The sequence below is a fragment of the Centrocercus urophasianus genome, unplaced genomic scaffold (assembly GCF_019232065.1).
Source record: "Centrocercus urophasianus isolate 14NV4802_14NV808 unplaced genomic scaffold, USGS_Curo_1.0 seq_12, whole genome shotgun sequence".
NCBI lineage: Eukaryota > Metazoa > Chordata > Aves > Galliformes > Phasianidae > Centrocercus > Centrocercus urophasianus.
In genome coordinates, this window is record NW_024884364.1 from 3,509,260 (window position 1) to 3,534,525 (window position 25,266).

Genomic DNA, 25,266 nt, shown 5'->3' on the forward strand with positions numbered 1-25,266 from the left:
GTAAAGGCCTGTTGCACTCAGGATGTCTCTGAGGAAGGAAAAATCTGCCTTGCACTCAACAGAGTCACTGTGCACACTGTGACAAGTGCTGCGACTGATGAGGCTGGCTCACTATTGTATGCATCCTCATTGCCACTACCGAGTGGGACAAGAGTAAGTGTGGAGAACCCCTATGGCAAAGCAAAATTGCAGAAGGGCTCTCAGAGCTGACACCAGGCTTCCTGCTGTCTCCAACACAAAATGTGTGACCTCAAATTTGGGTGTGCTGACAGGATTGTCCACAAGTGCTCTGGCTGGATGGGGGCTTACACATTTGCTAGCTCCACTAAAGAAAACCAGTTGTAGCTATTAGACTCCTTATGCTGGTGCCACAAAATGAAAGGGATACCTTGTGTTGTCTCTCCTTAGCTCACTTTCAGAGCTTTCATGTCCAAAAAAATACATTTCAGTGTCAGTATGGTGATTCTCATTGGATGCATCCTCTCACATGCCAAGACCACAAGGACAAGGCACTTATTGGACTAACCTTTAGAACTGGAGTCAGAAATGAGGATTTATGTGATTCTTTCTAGGTTCCTTCTTACAGTACTGAAACAGAGGCCATATGCTTTAATTCTCACAGAATTTACTCAGTAATCCAAGACTGAACGCCACCATCAGCAAACCAAACTGCCCTTTGGCCAGCTCCTATCACAAGTGGCTGATCTCTCATAATTTTCTCTCACAGCTAATGAGCTCAAGAGTAGTTCGGCAGTTTGCGAAAATATTTAACCAGAAAAAAAAGAAGTATTAAACACTTCCATTGTTTTTAATATGTGTTAGTAGCATTACCTCCAAAAAAGTACCCTAAGAAAAATAAATTTTTGTTCCAAAAATTAAACACTTTCCTATTATCTTTCAGGAAAACATGAACATTAAGCTCCTTGGCTATCTCGCATCACCTCCCTGCTGGTCACACAGTTTCCATACTGTCTGAATCAGTCTTGTTTGCACAGTCACCAGCACTTCCCAGGACTGGTTTTCTCCTGCTTGATCTGAGATGTTCTGAAGCCATCTTCTCTACCTTGGGAATTAGCAATCCTTGAAGTTCACAGGACTGACAATGACTTCATCCATCTTTGGACCAAAGTCAATAGGAGGAAATGGCTAAGAGAATGGGCTAAACGTACACTAAAGATATCAATTTCTCTCCCTGACAAAGCTTTAGTCTCTGAGTTAAAAACTTTGTTCCTGAACACTCTGCTCCTGTCATCACAGCAGGGCTTCCTGGCACACGAACAGAAATGGGAGGGAGAAAAAACTAAAATGACAACTACCTCATAAATGTGGGATTTTAGTTTTTCAAAATGTGTTCAGTAATAGATTTCTCTGAGCTTTAAAAACAGTTTTGGGTTGTGAGTATATTTGTTGTTCTTTGTTTGTTTGTTTTTTTAAGTTCGCAATATTTATGTGGCATTTACATTTTATTTTTAAGTGCTTGAGTTCTCTGCTGCTTCATATTGTGAGAATGAAGATTTGGTTGAAGTCTAAGTGCATTCTGGCATGTCTGGATTCTCAAGAATCCACGTCTACGGAAATAAAAAAGGAAATTAAAGAACTAGAAAATAAAAGAAGTATGTTAGGTTGCTATGAATCCTGATTAACAAGAGCAATGAAATTTGGAAGGAAAATTTTACTTTATGCCTAATTTATTTCATTGCGCAGTAGACAAGGCAGAAGAATCAAGGGCCCTGTGCCTTAAAGCACCAAGTCCTCTCCGAAAACATCCAGGTATACAGGTTCCCTTCCCATTGCTAGCTATCAGATTCTAGGTAGCACTGGGCACCTGGACCTTTAACAATCTTACAGGCTTAGACATTCAGTTCAGGCTGCTTCAAACATCTACACACGGCAGTACCATTATATTGCAGCCTATTTTTTATTTACTACAACAGCAACGGTGAAAGACCCCCTCTAAGATAACCCCATCAGAAATTATACATGGTGATTAATTAAATGTGCCTCACACAGCCTCAAGAGCAACCACCATAAGGAAACTAAACTGTTTTTCTGTGATTTTCTTCTATTCATGTACAGACTGATATAAGGAATGACAGCAGTACTACTACTTTTCAATGAAGTCTCTGATCTGCAGGCTTTGTCAGCAATGGATATACGCTCTTTGATAAGACAGGTTATATAATATGGCAAGAAAAATGAAATGATTCCTGAAATCAATTGTACATTCTTTTACTACTCCTTTGTTTTCAATAAGTAAAATCCCTAATCAGGTAGTATGGGCCTACAGAGTAATGGGAGTAACTCTGGAACTAAAGATCATAACTTTGCAAGCAGTTTTGCAGTTAAAGGCAAGATTTCTGTTAAATACCGTATTGCCCATATTATTTATGAAATATATTTCCTTTTTTTTTTTTTTTTCCTTTTTTTTTAACTAAATGTATATTTTTAACTGATATTCCAGTGAAGCTTGATTTTCAACAAAAAGCTCAGGGATGGTCAGTTGGGACTCTTAGTCATACAAGCAGTTCTATTCAGAGGGTTCTCTCTTACACCTAACCAGACACCAAAGAGCTGAGAGTACCAAAACTCAGAGCTGGCGAGGACAGGCAGGTTTGTAACATGTGGTATAGTCATAGTGATTAACATACCATTGTTACACTATGATGGAGTATCCTATTTCTGAAGTGAAATAGATGCCCCAGTACCCCCACTCTTCTCTCCCAATTCAGTCAATGTGGAGGGCTTCCAAAATATTCACTCCCAGCTCTGTCAGCATGTCACTGAGTTACCTAACAGTGCTGCTTTTCCTCAGGGCTTGCTTTTTTGATCCACGGAATGGTAGCAAACAGGAATCCTGCTGTCACAGAAGTGCTGTGGTGAGGGAGGCTAACAACCCACGCAACGTGCCTATACACTCAGCTAGAACACTGCTCTCTGTTTAGTTTCCTTCCATCCCAAACACACCATATGTATATATAGTCTATATATGTATAGTATATATATAAACTTTTATTTATTCTTAAACACAGACAGATGACTGTTTGCCTGAATCAACTCCATGAATTTAAGCCCAAAGGCTTCAACCTTTTTGGACAGCAATGCATCCCAGCACAGCCTGTTGGCAAGCCAAGAGCCCTGAACACACTGATCTATAAGCAGATCCAGCCTCCTTTTTTGATGACTCAAGCCTTCTGGTGTCACAGAGAACTGGGACATGGGGTTGGCAGCAGTCTCTCTCCCCAAAAATAGCCTTGCTTCCCCCTGGTCTTGGGAAAAGCTGCCTAGGAGGAGTGAGCAGAAGGCAGCTCATGAGGTCTATAAACCTCCATCAGCCCTGGCAATTATTCAGCAGTATACAACATTAGGGGAGCCCCACATGAACAGTAAAAAAAGACAGGCAGATGTTGTGATGACTTACAGATGTAAAAGTATTTTAAGAGCTTTCAGAGGAAAGGACTGAAGAGCTGCTGTAAAGTACAGTGAGAGAACACAGGCTTTGTCTGCTGTCTGTACCTTGAATCCACAAAGAAAGACTAAAATAACTTGCACCCTGCACCTCTGTGCTGACATTGAAACCTGCAGGTGGGTTGAAAACAAAGTACCCACAACCACCTACCATACATTCTACCACATGCAAGGGCAATGCAGAATTGTGTTTGCCATTTCCAGCCATCACACAACATTTTGTCCATTTATTTTGTGTGCATTCAACTGTGGGATTCAGACAAAACGTTTTTTCAATACTGCCAGATGCAAAACACTACATCTGGAAGCCAGGAACACAGATGTTGTCAATACCAGATTGAAGAGGCAGCTTTGAAAAGCAGATGGACTCTGAACTCACTGCAAATAACTAAGCAAGCAGAAGCACCCAACGTGCCACAGAATGACAGGAAAAATGGTGGGTCCCAGACACCAGTTAGCAGCAGTGGGAACTCCATACAGCATTTTGCTGGATAAGCCAGACTAGGCAACTGGTTCTCACTGGTTCACTACAGCCCCTAGTCAAATAAGGTAGTAACATCTACTGCAGATAGTGCAACTTTCCTTAGTTTTCAGAACTGAAGCTGATAGTTCACATCTAGCAGCTGTTTTGCATATGGGTCTTGGCAAGACTATTTTTCCAGCACGATGACTCAACTCCTTCCTACTAGGAAAATTACTAAGGTTTGGCAGGTTGACTACTACTTCCACTGGGCAACCTCGCCTGTAGCCCTATGGGATTTTTTTTTTTTTAATCATTGAGCCAAAGCAGAAGATTACAGTAGTGCCACTATAGCAGAACATAACTGGTGCTTCTAATACCCACGCTCCAGTGGTGTTTTGCATCCTTCAATATACCTCACTTTCTAGTGGCTGGATAAATGCAAAATATTTTACTAAGGAAGGTAACAGCTATACGTACTTTGTATATTAGTACACTAAATATGCTAAAAGCATAGTGGGCAGTGTTCAAAATAAGCAAGCACACAGCCTTTTACACAAGCATCTGACCTGCCTGAAAGGATACACTGAACACTAACTTCAGACAGGAATTACTACCACAAAAAGAAGGCAAGCAATAATTGCAGCTGCAGAACTGTGGAACAGTTCAGAGTACTAGTCCTCTAATGCCTCACCAACACAAAATTAAGATCATTTGCACAGCATAGATAACACTAGGTTCTGGCAGAGTAAAGAAACTGGATGCCTGGAAATATGCATTTACTTGCAATAGCAAGATAAAAGAACAATGTACACATCTACTCTCCTAATTCTCACTTTTCAGAGACGAGAGCATCCATACAGCCACTTGCTATGCATGGCTATCTCACTGTTTCAGTATCTGACTGCAAATTTAAGCCTGGTATTCTAGAAACCCAAGGATGGCATTCTCCCACCAAAAAGAAAAAAGCCTCTGAAGCTTTTATCACAAGATAAACTGAGGAGCTGAGGTAAGAGAGTTTCAAATGACAAACTAGTGGTCTGTGCCATCCAGCTTCTGTACAGCTGGATTATCAGCTCACCAATTAAGTCTGGGAAAGAAATTGCAACTGCACAGGCTTCATAACTGTCTTCATAGTACTACAGCACTCCCTGCTAGTCTCTGGAGAAGCTTCCACTGACAGCCATTACAAGCTCCTGAAGGCTGGAATTTCTCTAGTGTTACTTAACTAATAGGATAGATGTTGCCTGAGCAAAGGCATCATGTCAAGCATGCTTTTAATAGAACATTTATTTTTGAATCTAGAGCAACAAATAGACTGCCACATGGCCCTAACTTTTATTTAGCACTGACCTGTTCAACCCACATTGACCGAGTGCTTCTCTACAAACCATCACTATAAACTAAGTCAAAGATTAACCGTATTCTGCTTAACTGACTAATCTTCAGTCAGTCAAGAGGCAGATGAATATGCTCATGATAAGAAGTCTTCCTTGCTTGAGGAAGGCCTAGAAGGAAAACATTACTGTATAAATGTATGAATTCATCACTACTTCTTCCCCTCTCAGTGTGTTTACATGCTTCTATTCTAAGGAATCTGCTTTAGCAGGGAGTTGAGCTAGAAGGTCTCCAGGGGGCCCTCCCAACCCCTACAGTACTGTGAACAGACAATAAGCTCCACGAATACTTCCAGTCAGCACTACTTAGATGCAAAAACAACTTGAGGCAAACAGTGTTTCGCACAAGTTTATTTGTACAAGTATCTCAGAATCATTAAGCTCCAAAACCCAATTTCCAAGGGTGACAAGTGAACACCACAGTGCAGGACAGTAGGTAGTTACTGTAACTAATCTCACATTTGGGCTCATCACAAATTGAAATCTTTCTAGTATCTTGTTCTGCCAGCTTAAAAAAAAAAAAATTAAAAAAAAAAAAAAATCACTTTTCCAAAACAAGTACAAGATAGATTTTTCAAGAGCTGACTTCTAATAGTAAAATTTAGAAAATAAACAGGAAAAAAAGCCTTTACATTTCAACAAAAAGTGCAGTTTTAACCAGAAAGAGAGACAAGCCCAATGCAAACACTTCAGTGAGTGGCCTCCTCCGGTGAAGAAGAAAAGCTGGAGCGTTCCAACCACTCCCAAAGCTTCTATAACTACAGCCCAGCAATCCACCTCAGAACAAGCTCCACTGAAATTAAATAGCCCGTATGAAATACAGTTCACCATATTTAACATTTGACAGTAATGGCTTGAGCAAGACTTAGATGCAAAGGCTAGAAGTATGCATTTGGCTCCCAATGCCCAAATCACACATTTGCTACTAACAATGACTGGCTTATTGCTTATGCCTGTGTCTAACAATTTTGGCACCCAATTCAATCAGTTTTCTATACCTCTCATTACACAAGCACTATCAGCACACCAGCAGTTTAAAACTGAAGTAGCTTGTTTGGAGAAAGCCTCTTAGAAATGACTTGGACTTCTCATGTAGCGATAAGCAGAGATCACTACCAAAATCAGCAGTTATTCTATCAGAATCCCATGACATCCATATGCTTAACCCCACAATTCAGTCCAACAGTATGGATATCTATAGTTCAAATACTTAAAGTTCTAATTGAGACCTGGTTTAAACCTTCTGCTCTGTAGACAGACTACTCATGTTAAAACAAAAGATTGTGAAAAATGGTTGCTCAGAAGCAATGTCCAGCTTAGTGGCATAGCAAACAAGCTGAAAACAAACACAGTGTTACATCTTGAGCTGAGGAGCATAAAGTATGCTTTACCTTATCACTTTTCAGAATTTTGGTGGTTAGCACAGGGATTTCACAAAAGTGACTGAAACACTCTTTACTAGCAGGTTTCTTTAATAGCATCTTTATCAAATTAAAAGATTTTCTCTATTATGATGAGGAAGTAATATCAATAAACTGTAAGTTAAAGGGAACTTGGTGAGAAATATTCACAAACAGATGCTTAGCTTCAGACTGGTTTAGCCCTGCAGAGATTAAGCAACAGGAAGAAAATTGCTATTTTAAACTAGTCTAGTTTCCTAGAAGCCTAGTCCTCAGGAATGATGTGCTGACACAAATCTTGCAGTCCAGTATTTCTGCAGTTCTGCTATGATGCCACTGCCTAGAAAGAATGCATTAAGGTAATAGCCTGAAGTTTAGCAGCCTCTCTCAAACTTCTACTTGATACAGAAGCAAGCAGAGAAGTTTGCACCATTCAGCACTACAGGGAGACTGAATCAAGCAGGCAGCCTGAACTTGGCCATGGGTCATTACCTTAGCTCTCATTCTCATATTACTCCCAGCTGCAGGGTCCTTATAAACCTGATCGCAAACCAACCAGCACACACCAGATTGAACTGCTGCCACCTGGGACATCAGGCCGCCAAAACAATTTGAAACCAGAAAGGGGTAGACTGCAGGTAGCACCCTGACAAATCTATTCAGTATTTCTGCTCTATCTGAATTGCCAAACTAGGATTCTTCGCATGCCCAAAAACAGAACATTGTCCCAGTAACATTGTTTTCTTTTATTTAGTGCCAATGCTCTAGGTAATAAGCAACTTCAGGCTACAGTCTAACTACTCAAGAACTTAACATCCAAGCTGAAAAGCATTAGTAATTTAATATGCCAGAACAATTTAAGACCCAGTAGTCCTACAAAGCTTATACCAGAGAGTCAGCTGTTCAGAGAGCAGGCATTCAACACAAAGTTTCCTTAGAGGCCTCAGCAATAAGTTACATCAACAAGAGCACAAATATTTATTGCGGGGAGTTAGGTGTCCATAGCTCTGCCTCAGTAGGACCACAGGAGAGCTTTATTCTAGCACTTTGTTTCCCAGTAGATACATGTGGCCTGACACTCAGCAGCCAAGGCATTCAAAGGCTAGTAAGGAAAAAGAATTTCTTCAAACTTAAGGACTCCTCTTGAGTATTGACTGCTTCTTCTTCATGAGCTGATACACACAGTTTCTGAAGTCCAGCTATGCAATCCCACAAGACTTGGGTCTAAGCTGATACGCAAATCAAACTTGTACCTCTAAGCAATGGTTTTGGTTTACTTCTGGAACAGGCATAGCTTCCCCCCCCCGAGTCAGCTGAAGCTATTTAAGGGATGAAAGCAATTACAAATTCTTAAACAAAAGGACTTCCTTCTAGCGATACTCTTTAATAGGCCAATTATTGCTCTGCATGCAGAAGTTACTCATTCCATCAGTAAGCTTGCATTACATTTGACACAGATGACATCACATCAGTTTTAAGATAAGCCTTCCAAGTAGTCAGCATTCCAGATGAGGAGTGCTTTGCTGTAAACTGCATCAAGTCCAAGCTTCAATTCCTAGAAAAACTTGGAAGTAATACTTTGACTATTCAAGAGTCTTTAATTAAAAAAATGTTTGCTACTGAAGATGCTTACAAAACTGTATAAGACACTGACATCAAGCATACCTGGCTGCAGCCTGCTTTCACAATCCTATCCCTCCCTGCTTTCCCAAGCTAAATGAAGTCTGAACAGAAAAAAAAAAAAAAAAAAAAAAAAAAAAAAAGTAGCCTTGCTGCTATACTAAGGTGGCCATCATGCATTAGTTACAAAAAAAGTGGGAAAGCTTGTAACATAACAAGAAGCTTTTGGTCCTACCAAGAACAGGCAGCTTTTCCACTGTCAAGTAAATGCTGCTCTGCTATCGTTCTTCACATCTAACAGTAACCATATAGTTTTATTTCATCTGCTTTTCTTCCTACACTTAAATCATTTGTTTGATCCAGCACTTTGGTCTCACACACTCAGGGAGACAGCAAGATGACAAGAGTTAACAAGTATTTAAGTATCCTTAACCATTGCACCAGTACATTAAATAGCTCTAACTTTTGCCTTTCTAGTCTACTTCTGATTAAGCAAAGAAACAAAAATCATTTACATTATGAATTTTACTATTGCAATTGAGTGAAAGTTGCCAGTCAAGGCAATTACCTTGTTTCTAGTACTGCTATATACAGAACCATCCTTACAAAGCACACAAGCGTCAAAGCAGGCAGTTCAACACATACCCTTTAAGAAGTTCAGCCCCCTACGCCTCCAAGTAGATACTCTCCCAGAGGTTATTCTGAAACTAGGGGCAGACTTTCCTCATATACAGTCTGTGTAGAGCTCTGCTTAGGGTTTATACATCTCATCAAGTGAAGTTTAAGACCACAATAGACCAAGAATTTAACCTCCCAAAAGACCATACTACACAATGACCGAGGGATAACGATAAACCAAAAAGCTTGACTCTTAAGTGGAGACAAAGGCAAGCCTGCAGGACCTGCCTGAATTTGTACAAGAAAAAAACAAGGCGACACTTTAGAAATTCACACTGACAGGAGTGCACATCAGCCTACAGGCTGGTGGATTTTTTTGCTTGCTGTGGACCCACAACAAAGAAACTCAAAACTTCAGTGGAAGAGCTGCACTATTTCTCAGCTGTGCCAATAACTGTTTAGGAAGATGTAGTCAAAAAGGCTTTATCTTGAGCCTCTTCTTAATAGCATTCTTCCCATCCTATTCAAGCAGTGGTTTCAATTCTATTAAAGGCTTTATTTCCTCATTTCAAGGACTTGACATTAGCAATTGTTTAGATCATGTTCTGCTGCATGTTTAGAGAAGTCAACTTCCATATTTTCATACTCCAGAAGAATCTAGCCAACTCGTGCTTTAGAGACAGGCTCATTAATCCATCTCCAACTTCCAAGAAACCTTGAACTTGAAGCAGGACCACATACACCCATGCGCTACAGGAAACAGCCAATAGGCCCTCTACAAGAGGGACATTATCCACACAGTTACCAGTTCCACACAGCCAAAAAGTAGAAGCAGCCCGAGCATGACAAGACCACTCTTACACAACAATTCAATTGAAGGCTGGCTAGAATCTGAATAGAAGATGTATAAAGTAATGAAGTTTGTTAATAGAAAGTTTTGGTTTGAAATCAGCTTCTGCTCAATATATTTCCCAGTCTTAGCTCTATTAACTAACACAGTTCACTGAATACTCCACTTAGATGACAAGTTAACAGCCACTTCCAAGACAAGTACTTAGTCCTGTAACTATTCCTCTAATATTTGGTTGCTGGTTCTCTTCTCCCAGTGAAGAGGTAATAAGGCTTCTCGGCATTTGTAGAGATAAACTGAAAAGGTTCTTCACAGGTTGCCTGGTCGCATATTACTACTGCATTCCAGGAACTAATTAGTCCAACAATCTTACTTATTAGAAAACCTACAAATGTCCATCACTTGTCTATGTACATTCAGCTTTTAGAAGCCTCAGCTGAAGAACGCTCAAGTGAAGCAATCAATTGCAAGGCAACCAAGTGGGGTAGGACTGGCTATATGGCACCGGAGGATTTGCAAGATAGTAATTGCTGAAGTTTACATCACTAACATAAGGTGCTGGCTGGTAGTAACAGGTAACAGTAGTGGTGTTAGGGATGATGTTCTGTTCTGCCAGCACTTTGAGCGCCAGAAGAGAAATCAAGTTGAGAGTCTGTCTTCGCTCGTGTCCCATGAGACACACAGTGCTCTCATTCACCACCCTGCGCAGAATCATGAGGTAGTCATATTTGCTCCTTTCTTCTTTGGAGAAGTGGTTCTGGAGGTAGGTCTCTAGCTTGCGCTGCTGATCCAGGATGTCTGGGAAGTCTATGAAGAACCGGGAGCACATGTAGCGCTCTAATGTTTTGATCTCATCTTTATCCATGGGCCGGAAGTCTCGCACTAAGAGGTTACTGTATTTCAGAAGCCCACCACCTCGGATCTCTTCAGGATTTTTGGTAGCTATCAGCTTGTTCTGGAGGTGATCAAAAGCTGCTTCAAAATCTCCATACATACTCTCCCCAATCACAGTTGGATGGAAGTGCTCTGACATGGGGTTTTCTGAGTAGTCATAGTAAAAGAGCAGGGAATCCAGTATGATTTGGAAAGAGTCTACACTGAACTCAAACTGGCGTCTTATGCAGTCTACAAACTTTAGCTCCACATTCCTGCCATGTTTATTGGAAAGTGATATCAAACTCCAACGATCAGACTCTGTAGACACTTTAACTAGCTTCTGGATGTAGGCTTCCTTCAGTGTTACTGGACTGATCTTCAGTTTGCTTACTCCTTCCGGTAAGAAATTCAAGAGGGAACGCAACACCACATCTCGAACCAACTGAAACTCTGCCTCACTTGGAAGAGAAACTTGAAAAATGAGATCCAAGTCCTTGCAGCCCAGACCATTATCTTTGACCAGGACATGGCCAGCTGCAGAGCCGTTCAGACGGACATCATGTACTGCAATGCCTGCTTCATTCAGCCTACTTCGAACAGTCTGAACTATGTCCTTCAGAGTTATCTTCAGTGTTGGGAAGTTACCCCGTCCATGGATCGGAACCACCTCTGTAAGAACTTCATGCAGGCGGCTGACCTGCTCCCAGTTCAGCACACTGCATGACATGCAGTCTGTATTACTTCCTTTGCTTGCCATGTTAAGGTTTTTCTTCTCCAAAGAAACTGTAAGGAAGTGGGAGAAAAAACAAAACAAAAACAAAAAACAAGTCAGACTTTCAGTTTGCACTGCCTAGCTCTGCTTTCTGTCTACATACACAAACTAGAGAGAAATAACTTTACGGACTGTCGTCAGCAAGCCTTCCACCTGAAGTGGTTCTCAACTGCTCCACGAGTATGGGCTCAAAATTTAGTGGTCAGTGACCTTTTTCATGGGATAGCATTAAGAATTGGATAGAAGTAGCTTGTTTCAAAGGGAAAGCCTCAATGAATAATGCGTAAACCTCATACAAGTTTCCAAAAATCATCTGCAGTACCAGCTGAAGCAAGTGACAATCATAGTATTTGGAAGCGTTTTGTGCTTAATGCTGAACTTGCTTTGTTATAGTTGAAGCTCAAACACTTATCTCCAAATAACATGACGGTAAAAGATATTCAGGTACTAGTTTCAGAGCTTAGAGATCCAGTTAGTGCCTTCAGTGGATTATGTGAGAGAAAAGACCTTCCTTCTCATAGAAGTTTTCTTTTTTTTTTTTTTCCCCTTTCTTAATCACCCAGCATATAGCTCTGACAGGATAAGAGCCAAGTCCACCTTGCTTCTGCAAAAACTGATAGAACTTCAGCATCTGGACAGAATTTCATCCATTAAAAAAAAAAAAATAATAATAATAATCAGATAACATAGTTTTTCAATGTGCACATCCAGTCTGTAAGCAACCCTTTTCTTTTTCAGATACATTACACAATTAAGCTACCTTTTTGGAAATACTCATACTTTCCCTGTCCTTTTGTTCATTTATGAAGGAAAAACAAGTTCATAAGAGCTGGCATGTATTCAGATGGGATTAAGGCACACTTGTTAACATTACAGTAAGGACTTGAGAACCTCAACTAGTTCAAGCTTGAGCACTTGAAGGAATCTTGTCACAGTTGACCTCTTCATTCCCTTGCGCTTCAATGACCTGTTTTGAAGTATGTGGATACTTACGTATATTCTACAGTTGTGCAACTCCAAATTGTATTAATACACTCTTCCCTGTTCAATTGTTCCAGGTTTCTATAATAGCCAGGTGCTCCCTAACAGCTGGGGACTGAGATTTCACATTCATCCATCTCAAACACTTGTGAAAGCTGTATTTGCAGCTGCCAAGGTCAGGTTATTCAGATTTAGCTTACTTAACTCTTGCCTACCAAGAACTGTTTAAAACTCAATCATGTATTTTTCTAGCATGCATCAGGAAAGTGTATGGAGCGCTTTTTAAGCAAGATACAAACAGTAGCTATTGTTGTTATTTCTTGTTTGTTGTCTACTAGCTTCAGCTTCTGAACAGATCATTTGAACTGTCACCTCCTCTAGGAGAAGAGGAACACTAGGTCAGACACACAGCAAGGTGAAGCAAGCAAAACTCCCAGGGATGCAATTTCCATCCCTGAGCACAAGCTGCAGCATTACAAGCTCTGCTGCTGTGTGTACCACATCAGCTTCAGTAGGCATCAAACAAGCCCATGATTCTTAAAATAACTAGTTCAGGATAAAACAGAAGCTTCTTTAAACTCAACCCTTGGGGCTCCAACAGAGCATAATCCCAGTTGGTATCACAGCTGACAGGAGTTGCCCTCAGAGACATTAAGTACACTTTCATCCCAAAAATACTACTTCCATTAAATCCTTCAGATCACTAGAGAACACAAGATTCCCCTGACTTCAAGCTGCAAGTGTCTAAGCTCCTCCTTTCCATTTGCAGGCTCCTTAGCAGCCAAGACAACACATACAGCGCTCCAGGCAACCAGAGAGGACTTGAGCAGAGCTTTCCACCTCATCATGCGTACTTGGTTCTGCTTGAGGATCTTTGGGCTGAGGTACAGCACACATGATCTCTCTGCCAGCACCTGCTGGAAAAGAAGATCAACTGTTTCTCCTCCTCCATTCAGGGGAGAGTTTAATTCCTGGGCTGCCAGCTGATGAAGCATCTCACCCTTAAATCACTCGTGTGTCGCCTGCTCTGCAAGATTTAAGTTCATGACAGCAGGACCTTAGTGATTAACACATCTGGAACACTAGAGGCTTGCATGCTTGTGTTTCATTACCACTGTCCGCCACCGCAAGGTCAGACACCTGGAGGTGCTCGTCCACTGGAAAGACAGCCGGGATAAGCCCTACATATTTTTGCTATCCAGCTTCAAGTGTACCATAGCTCCAGTCACATGCAATGCCCAAGTCACAGGCGGGAGAAGTGAAAGCGAGACTCGTTTCTGTCGCGATGAGGGATCACAGCACCCTGCAACAGCGTATAACAGGACGCAACACCTAGAGAACTCAGCTCAGAGCCGTGGCAGACACCTCTCTGACACCACAGCGTCAACTTTAACAGGAACCGAAATGCTGAGGGACGTAGCTTCCTTCAGAACGCACCCGGGGACCGCAGCCAGCCAATTAGATAACCACGAGCAGCGAGCCATACACGGCTCCGAGCGGCTGTTCCCCAAAATGATCGTTAACCATCCCATCTCCGACGCGCTCCCTCAGGAGACGTCAAACCCGCCCGGCCCGCCTCGCCCCGCTCACCGGTCAGCTCAGCCACAGCCGCGCACACCGCGCCGCCGCCTCACCGGCCTCGCTCACGCTCACGCGCACGCCTCCCTGCCCCCCGCTCCCGCCCTTTATTGCCGCGCAGCCGCCCCGCCTCCGCCTCCCCGCGCTGAGGCGACCAACGGGCTCCCCCTCCCCGCCCGCCTGAAGCGAAGGAGCGGGGGCGGGCGCGGCGAAAAGGGGAGGAAAAGGATCTGGGTTATTTGTACAGTAATCAGTAGAGGAGGGGGGAAAGAAAAGTTGTTCCACCGCTGAGGGAGTTGGAATGTTTCTAGTGGAGCTAGAACGCTGTTTGCCAATCATAGCTAGGGTACTGTTACTTTCCTACACCCTAAAGGAAGAGGAGTTCAAACCTGAGCGCGTGTAGAAAAAAGCTGAGCCTGTACGAGGAAGCTGAAAAGCCCTTCTAGTCTCAGCAAACAAAAAGAGGCTTGGCCTGTTTTGACAAAAAACAAAAGCTGAGCAGGAATATGGGCAGGTTTCTTCTGTTTATTTTTCTCTGTCAGCACACTGTTGGCATAAATTACAGGAAACGAGGAGAGCTGTTTAAATTAAAGGATAACACTGACGCAAGAAGAAGATCCAAGGCATCTTCTGTCATTTTAGATTGTCATCCCTTCAGAGCACAGCACCGGAGAGCAGGTAGAATGAAACCGTCTCATGTCAAGGAGGAGCTAGATAAGAAAATCCTTAACGTGGTTGTCTGTTATACAGACAACTGTCTGGAGTTATACAGCTAAACTTGAGGATCCAGGACACCTCTTCAAACAGCTTTTTTTCCAGGTCTTCTGAAACAAGAAATAGAAATGGGGAACTCGAAAAGGAGTAATAGGAGAAATGACGGAGGCAGAACCACCAGTGAGGAAGTGTTGCACTTGGAGGTTAAAGCAGTGAATGGTCTCCCCTTTTAAAGCAACAGTTTCAGCTGCACTTCTGCCAAAAAAAAATGTTACTGTCTGATGGCAGCGACTGATTATTTGGACAGCTGCCTCACAGACAAACATCAATTACATGATGCTGAAAAAATACTGTCTGTAATATTTATTAGATATCAATAAATGCAAAGAAACTTGTAGCACATTTTAGTATTACAGGTGTTAAAATATTACTAAACGATTCAGTGTATTTGCTTAAAAGTTTCTGTTTCACAGAACTGTTTGTAAAAACAAAGGGACACCTCAACCACATCTTAAAATTGAACACCTGAGATGTTTTCTGCCTTTCCTGCTTTGCGTTGACCACACTTCAGTGGAAGGGCAGCACTCAGTGCAGTGCATGTAAAACTCCTGACAGTACACCTGCTCTTGGCAATCGCAGCCCACTGGTCCTACAGAAAGGCCAGAGGGACGAGATCTTGACATGCCATTTAAAACTTGCCAGTTCAGAGTTGTGTAGGTTGCAGGCAGAAAGAGGAATGCAGCCTTGAGTAATGGACACCTGGGAGATTGGGCCCATATACCCCCAGTAGAGGCCAGCATTCTGCTCTCCATGTCTGTGTCGTGGATTACTGCATGATGTGGATAGAAAATGTGGAAACACAGCTCCACTGGTGAGACAAGAGATAAGGGCAGGGGCAACTGCATGAAAACTTTGACTGCTGAAGTTGTTCTGACGCTGTCCCAGGGTACAGCCATGATGCCAACACTTAGGCAGGGCTGACTTTCCAATTGGGACACATTGTGGAAGTTGTTTCAAGGGGAGGATGGACAAGGACCAACCAGATCATCGAATGGTACTGTAACAGAGGAAAATGAGAGTCTGGGACCACCAAGAGAGAGGTAGGTATGAAATGTTATAAACACAGTGCAGCTCATTCATTTTAATCCAGTAAATAGGGCAGCAAGTTTGGTGGAAGAAATGCCCTTTTAAAACTTCTAAGTCAGCTCAGTGACCTGACACTATCAGATTAGTCTTCTTCCGTGTTGCACTGCTGAAGGTAATATGTCAACATAAATCTTGGTTGCTGCAATTGTTAAAGCCATAAAGTGAAGGAGAGTTATTAATACATGGTAGTAAGAGCTGCCGTGCTCTATTCTGTAAGTGAGCATCAAATGTGCCATTGAGAAACTCTCCCTTTGGTTTGACATGCAGAGTCTGCAGCACTAGGAGCACAGAAACAGATAGAAACATCCCACCCATAAGGGGTTATTCAAAAATCCTCTGTTGGAGCCCCAGAGAGAGCTTCTCTCACAGTTGGTAGCCATCTTTGCAAGTGTTTGAGGTTTCCTTCACGGTGATGCAACAATCCTTCCTCTTGACACAGTAATGTTAATTAATAAAAATAGACACGGGAAGTCCTGTATAGATTCACAGGATCTAGTTCTGGGAACAGCAGTCTTACAGAAATCTGAGATTATACTTGTCTCTACAAGCAGAGCAGCATCCAGAAGGTTCTGTCAAAGGGGTGAGAGGTTGCTTTGTAGGACTGACCAGCTTCCACCAGAAAGCAAAGAGCTGAGAAGCACTTTCTCCCTAAGGGGCAAGAAATTCCACTAGAGCCCTTCAAAAAAGCGCAAAGATGGCTCTCAAAGCTGAGGCTGCACTGAGATCTGAGGAGGATACAGAAACTCAGTGTTATTGACTCCTGTGAATGACTCAAGATATCGCTACCTATCAGCTCATAGAATCATAAAATCATAGAGTCATTAAGGTTGGAAAAGATCACTAAGAGCATCCAGCCATCAACCAACCCCACCATGCCCACTAAACCACGTGCTTCATCTATACATTTCTTGAACACCTCCAGGGATGGTGACTCCACCACCCTGGCACAGCTTCGCCACATGCCATCTGGAAGCTGCAGACTCTTCTTCTCATGAATTGGTTTATGTGTACATGAGGGTTTTCCTTTCCATGAAGTTTCTCCTGCCCAGGCCTTCCCTCAGAGCACATGCTGAGGTGGAACGTGCTTAGTGGAGGGCGTGGGCAGCAGTCTGTCCTCCGATTTGTTTTGCCTTGCACCTGAGCTTGCCCAAGCAGCTTTAATCAGTCACAGTTTCCCAGAACCCGGGGGAGGACAAACGGTTAGAAATTTTGGTGGTGTAGGAGAAGACAAGAACTGAAGAGGGGAGGAGGCAGAGGTTGGTGGAGAAGGCTGATTTGCAAATCAACCTTGCAAACTGAAAATAACATTTATTCTATTTTGGGAGCTGTGAGCAAACTCGGGATCCATCACCATATGTTCAAGCTGCAGGTGGCAAGCACAGCAAAGGGAGGCAAAGAGAATATATTGTTCAGGGAGCACAGCCCCAGACACACAAAGCTGCCCCACAAATCATGTACTTTCCCCCACTACAGATTTTCACTTTGAAATTGCAGGTTTTTCACGTTCTCTCACCATCCCCAGCTTTGGGAAATGATGCACACAGGGTGCGGTGCCTGCACCACACCTCCCTTCTGTGCATGAGCCCTGTCTGCCGCTTCCGTCACTGCAAAAACAGTCACAGATGCTACTGTTCACCCCCACAAATTTACAGTTTGAAGGCCCACAGACACAATTAAACATCTCTTAGTACTCATCCAATCCCTGTATAATATGTCCCTGCCATCAAACTCATAGTCCCTTCACTAACACATAGTTGCCTCCTGACTTTATTCAGCACCTCAAGATTTAAATAACCCAGTGTTTCACCATAGTAGTTTGCCACATCTGTTACTTAAATTTGCAGCTACAGGGCCATACAGTTTTATCTGGTTTTAACTTCCACCTCTCCTTCTTTTCAGTATGTTTTGTTTTGTTTTTTTTTCCCTGACAGATTACAGGGGCTTTTATTGGAAAGTAGTCTGAATTCTTTAAGGATTTTTCAGCAGGCCTTTTATTTCTAGCTGGTGGAAATGGTAACCAGACAAGGAGGTTTTGCATAGATAATGCAGTTGTGTAGTTTAAAATAATCTAAATTAGACCTGTCAGAGTCTCCCCTAACCCATCCTCAGAGGTCAGGTTTATGCCACAGGGTAGTGAGGCAGCTCAGGGAACTGACCCCACTGAAAATTGATCCAGCCACAGAGGTCAAATTCAGCAGGGCTAGCCAGCTGGTAGGGCCACCACGTACTTACATTCCAGCAACACAAGCATGGGAGGTGAGGCAGAATGACAGCAAACTTTAAGCTGCAGTGAACTTATGCTTTCAGAAGCCTTTAGGCTCACCTAAAGTACAAAGAAATGTCTTGGTCTGCCCCCTGGGCTACTGGGAAGCTCTACAACTCTGGAAGGTGCTGTGTTCCAACACAAAGATGACAGCTTGAAGAGCTGAGCATAGGGTAGCACCTTCAGCAGCTCTCTGCTGTGATCTGTCCCTCGGCACGACAGCTGCTCCCCAGTGCCCAGGTCTTTCCAGCTCTCCTGCTGGAAGGGGATAACAATCTTACCACCAGAATTTAGTCTCACGCTATCAGATCAAAGACCACCATTTTCACATCCTCCCTTCCATCTCCATGGCCAGATGCTGTCCTGTAAGGATCCGGGAGGGCCCTGCGGACTGTTTTTGCCTACTGCTGTCTGGTATAGAGTACTGCAGGAACAATGCTCCCAGTGACAGATAATTGGGGCTTTCAGGCTCTCTTATCTAATACAGAAGAGGTAGGGTAATATTACACATCTCATCTGATGAGAGAACATTACCATACCTCTTTCTATGGTAATCATGACATTTTACCTCTCCTCAGAAACTTGCTAAGCAACATGCAGGCCTTTCTGTCTGTGCTGTGAAAATCTTGCAGCTATGTGATAGAGATAACTACGGAAAAAGATTTGAGGAGGAAGTGAAATTATTGGATATTTTGAGAGAAGAAGGAAAAGTTCCGGCTGTAAATGTGTTGCGTGGTAATGTTTTGCACAGGTATCTTGCTAAGACAGAGCTTTCTCATCTATGAGTGTCTTGTTTTTAGCTGGGATAATTTTCTTCCCAGTAGCTTGTGCTTTGCATTTAGGATGAAAATAATGTTGATAGCACATGCATGTTTTAGTTGTAGCTGAGCAGCGCTGCACAGAGCCAAGGACATTTCAGCTTCCCACACTGCCCTGCCAGCAAAGGGCTGCACATGCACAAGGAGCTGGGAGGGGATAGAACCAGGACAGCTGACACCAACTGGCCAAAGGCATGACCAATAACATATGGCATTGAGCTGAACAACAAAACTGGGGGGAGCTGACCAGGGGTGGCTGCTGCTGCTCAGAGGTTGTGTGGGCATCGGTCAGTGGGTGGTGAGGAATTGCACAGTGCATCACTTGTTTAGTGTATTCTTATATCCTTGTAATTATTATTTTACCTTTCTTCTCTGTCCTATTAATCTCCCTTTATCTCAATCCACAGGTTTTGCCTTTTTTTTTTTCCCTCAATTCTCTCACCCATCCCGCTGCCAGAGGGGTCAAGTGAACAACTGCAGGGTGCAGAGCTGCTTGCTGGTTAAATCACAACAGTCCTTTAGGTGCTCAACATGAGGCTGTGATCATAGAATTAGAGAATTATAGATTAGAGGATCATAGGATGGCTTGGATTGAAAGGGACCTCAAAGATTGACATACCTGACCCCAGCATGTTAAAACAAAATTGTTATATACATATTTTTAGTTTAGTAGTTACTCATTACAATGCTGTTGATTTTGTTGTTGTTTTTAATCAGACTTGTGCTTGTTCTCAGAGTTGTGTTATGTAGCACCTTACTGTCTATGTCCCTGCTGTGCTGTCAATCATCCCTGTAGGCTGGATTAAGGTTATCACTTTGTACTGTGCAAACCTGTGTTGTTATATGATAAAAGTGCAAACTGTGAGACTAACCTGGTGTACATACTTGACACTGCCATCATCTCCGTACTTTGGGAACCATCTCTCTGAAACATATCAACAATTACACTCTTCACCTTTTGTTAGCAGGAAACCAATCTGTGAGAGAGACAAGGGGAAACACTTTCCCCTGCTTCTTCACCATCCCCTTCCACTCCAACCAAGTTACAATAGTTCTTGAGAATTTTGAATATACTCCAGATCTTCCAACCAACACGTTCCTATTGCTGTGTCTCCTGAATGTGCTCCAGGTTTTAAGGTTAAGCAACTATTTAAGTGTATCACCCAGAGATCTGCCCTAAGGCAGGATAGTTATGAACGGCAGAGAGGGTGGGAGGATATGGGCAGACACCTAGAACAATGGGCACCTCCAGTGCCTTGGAACTTCAGTCTCGAGCAAGTGCAGAATCTTGAAAAAATAGTAAAATATTTGAAAAAGGTATGCCATCCTCTGTCAGTTCCAAAAAGACACTGCAACATGCCAGGCTTTGGTCTATGCCTATCAAGCTGCACTCATCCAAAATCTTAAACACGGTACCACATCATCTGCAGGGAAAAAAAAATTGACTCTACCCTCATCTGAAACCAGGACAAGGAGTAAAACTGAATGCTCTGCCTCCTTTCACCGCTCAACAGTTCTGAAACTCATGACAGGCAAAAAAATGGCTGCACCAAGATCTCCCCATAAACTTCCACACCATCACTTGCAACAGATCTTGGAATAAAGGGAGATTATCGGAAGACCTGTTAGCTCTGTCTACAGTGGATTGGATTTCGGTTATGAATGCAAGTGATAGCCTGGCTATAAGTAAGAGACTGGAATAGATACCTGGAGTCAGTTACAATTCCTCTTTTGCAGTTCAAATTCCGCTTGTGTGACAGCCAGCATAAAACAAGAGTTGTGAGACAAGTTTCACATTGGGCCAGGCATTTGACTTTTAGAGGCAAGAAGTTCTTCATATGTTTCACACAAGGCCTGTAAGGAATTATTTGGTCTGGATTTGGTTTTATCTTACAGCTAGAAGCATTACTAGCCTGGCAATTTTATAATAAAAAGTTTCCCAGAAATATAAAACCTGCGACATTAAAAATGTGCTTTCCGTTTGAATCCTAAATGAGAAGCCTCAATTTGGAAAGAGTTAAAGCCTACCAGTGTTTGCTTTATTCTGCAAGTCAACCTGCGTCACTTATGTAGATGCAATCATGTAGCAGATCTTACAAGCAAGCTGGTTTAATTTCCCAGCAGATTTTTCTTGTGGCTCAGCTCAGATGAAGAAAGAACACTGCTTGTTGTGAGCAGCTGGGTATCTCGCCGTGAACGAAGGGTCCTCGCAGCCCTGCTTTGATCTCCAAGAAGGTGATTCACACACTGGTGCCAGTTCCAGAGGCTTCCCAGATAAATACTCCTTCAGGCTTCCTTTCCTCACCACGCTAACTTGAGGTGCAAGGATAGCAGAAATCTTGAGGAAAAGCATAGGTGCTGGATCTTCCTGCAGTGACTTATCTCACCTCTACCCAGTTCAGTCCAACCCCCCGTTGGGCCGCGGCTGCTCCAGCCTGCCTCCGTTGGCTGCCGCACTGCCAGCCCGCGTTCAGGCTCCGCCATCTTGGGACCGGCGGCGGCCGCCGGAAGCCGCCATCTTGTAGGCGGGGCCGCGGCCGGTGGCAGGGTGGCGGAATGGTGCCGGTGCTGCCGGGGCTGTACGTGGGCGGCGCGGAGTCGTGCTCGTCCTCGAAGGCGCTGGCGGCGGCGGGAGTGATGGCGGTGCTGACGGTAGACGCGGAGGAGCCGCCTCCGGTGCCGGGCGTGCAGGCCTTGTACATACGAGCGCTGGACGAGCCTGGCGCCGACCTGCTGAGCCGCCTGGACGAGTGCGCTGCCTTCATCGGCGCGGCGCTGGCGGGCGGCGGGGCCGTCCTCGTGCGGTGGTGAGGGCCGGGGTTGGTTGGTGTGGCGGGGCCAGCCGGCCGCCCCGGGGCTGCTCTGAGCCCTCGCCTCGTCTCGCCTTTCGCCTGCAGCCAGGCCGGAGTGAGCCGCAGCGTGGCCGTGGTAACCGCGTACCTGATGAAGAGCCAGGGGCTCGGCTGGGAGGAAGCCTACGCCGCCGTCAGAGCCGCCAAACCCGACGCAGAGTGAGTGCCCGTCCCCCGGCACCCCGGCCGGACGAGCTCGGTCTCAGCCTGCTCTCCTCTCCCGCACCGCAGGGTGAACCTCGGCTTCCAGAGGCAGCTGAAACTCTACGAGGCCATGGGCTGTGCCGTGGACAGCAGCAGCGCCCTGTACAAGCAGCATCGCCTGCAGGTGCTCACGGAGAGGTTCTCCGGTGAGTGGGGCAGCCTTGGGACCGGGGGATGCCTTGTCCAAAAGCCACACCGTGTCACTGAACCCTGAGCTTGGGATGAGTCAGGTTGCCCAGAGAGATGCCCTGTCCTTGGAGACGTTCACAGTCAGGCTGGAGTGTGCATTGCGAGGGTATAGGACTGGATGACCTTCAGAGGTCCCTTCCAACTCAAATGATTCTGTGAGTCCTGCTGCTGGCCCCTGTGCAGTGTACTGAGTGCTCGTGTGTGGCTGTGCCCATGGCAGTCATGCAGTCTGCATTATGCTGCATTGGACAGCACCAGGCACCCACTTTCTGATGTGCTTTAAATTATGACAGTTACCAGTCGTAAGCTGTATGCCATGATCCGTGACCTCTGGCCCCTGCTGCTGTGGCTTGTAGCTGTACTTAACTGGCTGTGGATCAGGTAGATTCCTTATGTCTGGTGTGCTGTGTGAGGACAGCATGGGGCTATAAGCAGTGAGCTGTGGTTCAGAGATTGTTAAAACAAAAAGGAACAACAATGCAGAAGACTCACTGTAGAGCTTATTTGCTGTTTCTCTGCACAGACAGCAAACTGGTGAATGTCCTTCCATAGTCATATATCTCAGGGGGGACGAGCATGATGCATCTATTCTTAAATGCAGAGAAGCATATAAGAGGGATGCCATCATACAGAGCTTGCTGTTGCTGACTTGGATTGCTACCCTCAAAGTACCTGAGCCTTGAATTGGCCAGACAAATGTTCACATCTCTGATAGCTCATTATCAGGCTCTTTGAGGCCTATCTAAGAAACAAATCTGTGATTGACTGTTTTCTTTGCCAAGATGCAGAAATAATGGCCAAATTGCTATTTCCTGATTATTATTTTTTATGCACCTAGCAAGCCAAATCTATCATCCCCCAAACAGAGCAAAAAGCAACCATTTACCTTTCTTCAGGCTAGATCTTGAATTCCTTTTCACCGTGTTAAATGAATCCCTATTTTATATGTGGTGGGATGAGGCTGTTTTGCTTTGAACTCACCTAATGGAATGGGTGAGGTCTTTAATCTATTTTTTGGATTTATTTTGCCAAGGCAAAAAAGGTGAAGAAGGTGACTTCTGTATATGGTGACCAGGGCAGAATGCTGTCTTCTCTCCCTGGAATGTATCGGTGCCTTTATCAGCCTGACTCACAACTCAGTACTGTCCCCTCTGCAGAACTTCAAGACTTACCCCAAGAAGTCTTTGCTGTTGATCCAACCAATGCACATCAGACTCCAAATACAGAAGTTCTGTACAGATGCAGGAAATGCAGGTACGGAACCTTTTGAATTTCCCACAAAATGTCATTTTGAAATGATCATGAGAGGAAAATAGCCTGTGTAAATTAGAGGCCATGTTGTTATTTTTGGAACAGGGATAAGAACTTGTGTAAGTTTCCATACAATGTTTGTGCCACAGAAATTAAACACAAATATGTTATGAAATCACAAAACTTGAAGTTGTGCAGCACTCGTGCATCCTAACTTGCCACATTATGCAGGCAGGTGTAATTCTGCTTGACTGTGTAAAGCTGCTTGATCTGCAGTCATATATTCTAGTTTGCTTTTGCAAATTGCTTTCTCTAGGGGGGAAAAAAAAACAGACCCAATTTTAACTATTTTTATACTAAAATACAGGTAGAAGATCCTGTTGCTCCTTATGTGTAGATATTTTTTTTTCTCAAAGGTATGAGCTTAGTTTTAAAGTTTCACTGGTAGGGAATTGTTTAAACACAGATCTGTGTAAGAAACAGCATACAGTAGTGAAGTGGAGCCCAACACTACACAGACTGTAAGGTTTGTTAAGATGCAGCCCTAAATGGAGTCAGTGCCTGCCTATGAAAAGATAGGCTATTTATTTAGTTACTGTCAAAAGGTCCTTGTCCCTGTGCTCTCTAAGCTTCACCCACCATTAAAAAAGTGTTTCACCTTTTTCCCCTCCCTGTCACGGAGAACAGGCGTGCTCTGTTTCGTAGTTCCAGCATTTTGTCCCACGTGGAAGGAAGTGGACCAACAGCCTTTGCTCACAAGAGAATAACGGAGTCTATGCATCTTCGTGGCAGCGGCCTTGATAAGTGCACCTCTTACTTCATTGAGCCTGTGCAGTGGATGGAGCCAGCACTGCTAGGAGTAACGGAAGGACAGGTGAATGCATTTTTGGGATATTCTAGCCAAGGTAAAACAAACTGTTGCTGTTCCTTGATGCAAAGGCCCCAGGGCAACATCCTAGATCTCCCAGTCTCTACTGCATCAGTTTTGCAGCTTATGAACAGATTCTCAAATATTAGAATATCCCTGTATAAGGAAATAAGCTGGTGATCTTGCTGGATTTAGTACACTAGGAAGGACGTTTGACTGTTTTTTTGTGTTTTTAGTGTAATAGAGTTTGTGAGACATATAAAACCTGTCATGGTCTTACACTGATCAAGGCTTTCTGATGTCTGAGATTGGCAAGTGTCCTGGAACCACACCAGGTTGGAGCAGCTGCATTTCCACACCTTCCCTTCTGCCAGCACAGCTGCCTATCACACATGGGGCATGGCAAGCTCCAGCCGTGTCTACATAGCTGCTGTAGGTTTTTTTTGGACTGTTTTTCAGACTGTTTAAGTTCTGTGAAATAATACAAGAGCTGGCTTTAGTGCAGGTTGCCGTAACTTAATATACCATAGAATACATTTGCATGCATCTTACAATGGATCATTTGTTTTTCTTGCAGCTTTTGTGTCCCAAATGCACATCTAAACTGGGTTCTTTTAGCTGGTGGGGTGAGCAGTGTTCTTGCGGCCACTGGGTGACCCCTGCCTTCCAGATACACAAAAGTCGAGTGGATGAAGCGAGAATGCTGTCAGTTGGTAACTTCCAAGCTACCAAAACCTGAACTCATAGCCTCTTTCAATGGACTGACCACAGAGAAATCCTAACTACTGTGGGTTTGCCAGTTCAGAGCTTGAGACTTCAATCCCTTTGTAAGCAGAGGAATTACTTGAGCGCCTGATCTGTTTCTGCTTTCGGTATAATCTAAAATACAGGATGCATACATTCATATATATATATATATATATATATATATATATATATATATA

At 43.7% G+C, this 25,266-nt stretch overlaps 2 protein-coding genes across 5 annotated transcripts; one reads left to right on the plus strand and one right to left on the minus strand.

Moving 5' to 3' along the window:
- Positions 1-8,491: 8,491 nt before the first annotated feature.
- TENT5C (terminal nucleotidyltransferase 5C) lies at positions 8,492-21,426 on the minus strand. 4 transcript variants are annotated; one of them, XM_042810871.1, is made up of 2 exons: positions 21,056-21,426; positions 8,492-11,469 (listed from the first exon to the last, which is right to left on the minus strand). In XM_042810871.1, exon 2 carries the CDS (start codon positions 11,441-11,443, stop codon positions 10,271-10,273), a length of 1,173 nt encoding a protein of 390 aa, XP_042666805.1. In that variant the 5' UTR covers positions 11,444-11,469; positions 21,056-21,426; the 3' UTR covers positions 8,492-10,270. The 4 variants fall into 4 exon arrangements, 3 of the variants coding, with proteins under 3 accessions (XP_042666805.1, XP_042666806.1, XP_042666804.1); XM_042810872.1 differs by lacking the exon at positions 21,056-21,426 and adding an exon at positions 20,987-20,999; XM_042810870.1 differs by lacking the exon at positions 21,056-21,426 and adding an exon at positions 14,030-14,092.
- An 87-nt stretch (positions 21,427-21,513) lies between these two features.
- DUSP12 (dual specificity phosphatase 12) lies at positions 21,514-25,224 on the plus strand. Its single transcript, XM_042810210.1, has 6 exons — positions 21,514-21,765; positions 21,856-21,969; positions 22,042-22,160; positions 23,361-23,457; positions 24,142-24,328; positions 24,900-25,224. The coding sequence occupies exons 1-6, from the start codon at positions 21,515-21,517 to the stop codon at positions 25,059-25,061; spliced, it is 930 nt and encodes a 309-aa protein (XP_042666144.1). The 5' UTR covers position 21,514; the 3' UTR covers positions 25,062-25,224.
- The last annotated feature ends 42 nt before the right edge of the window (positions 25,225-25,266 follow it).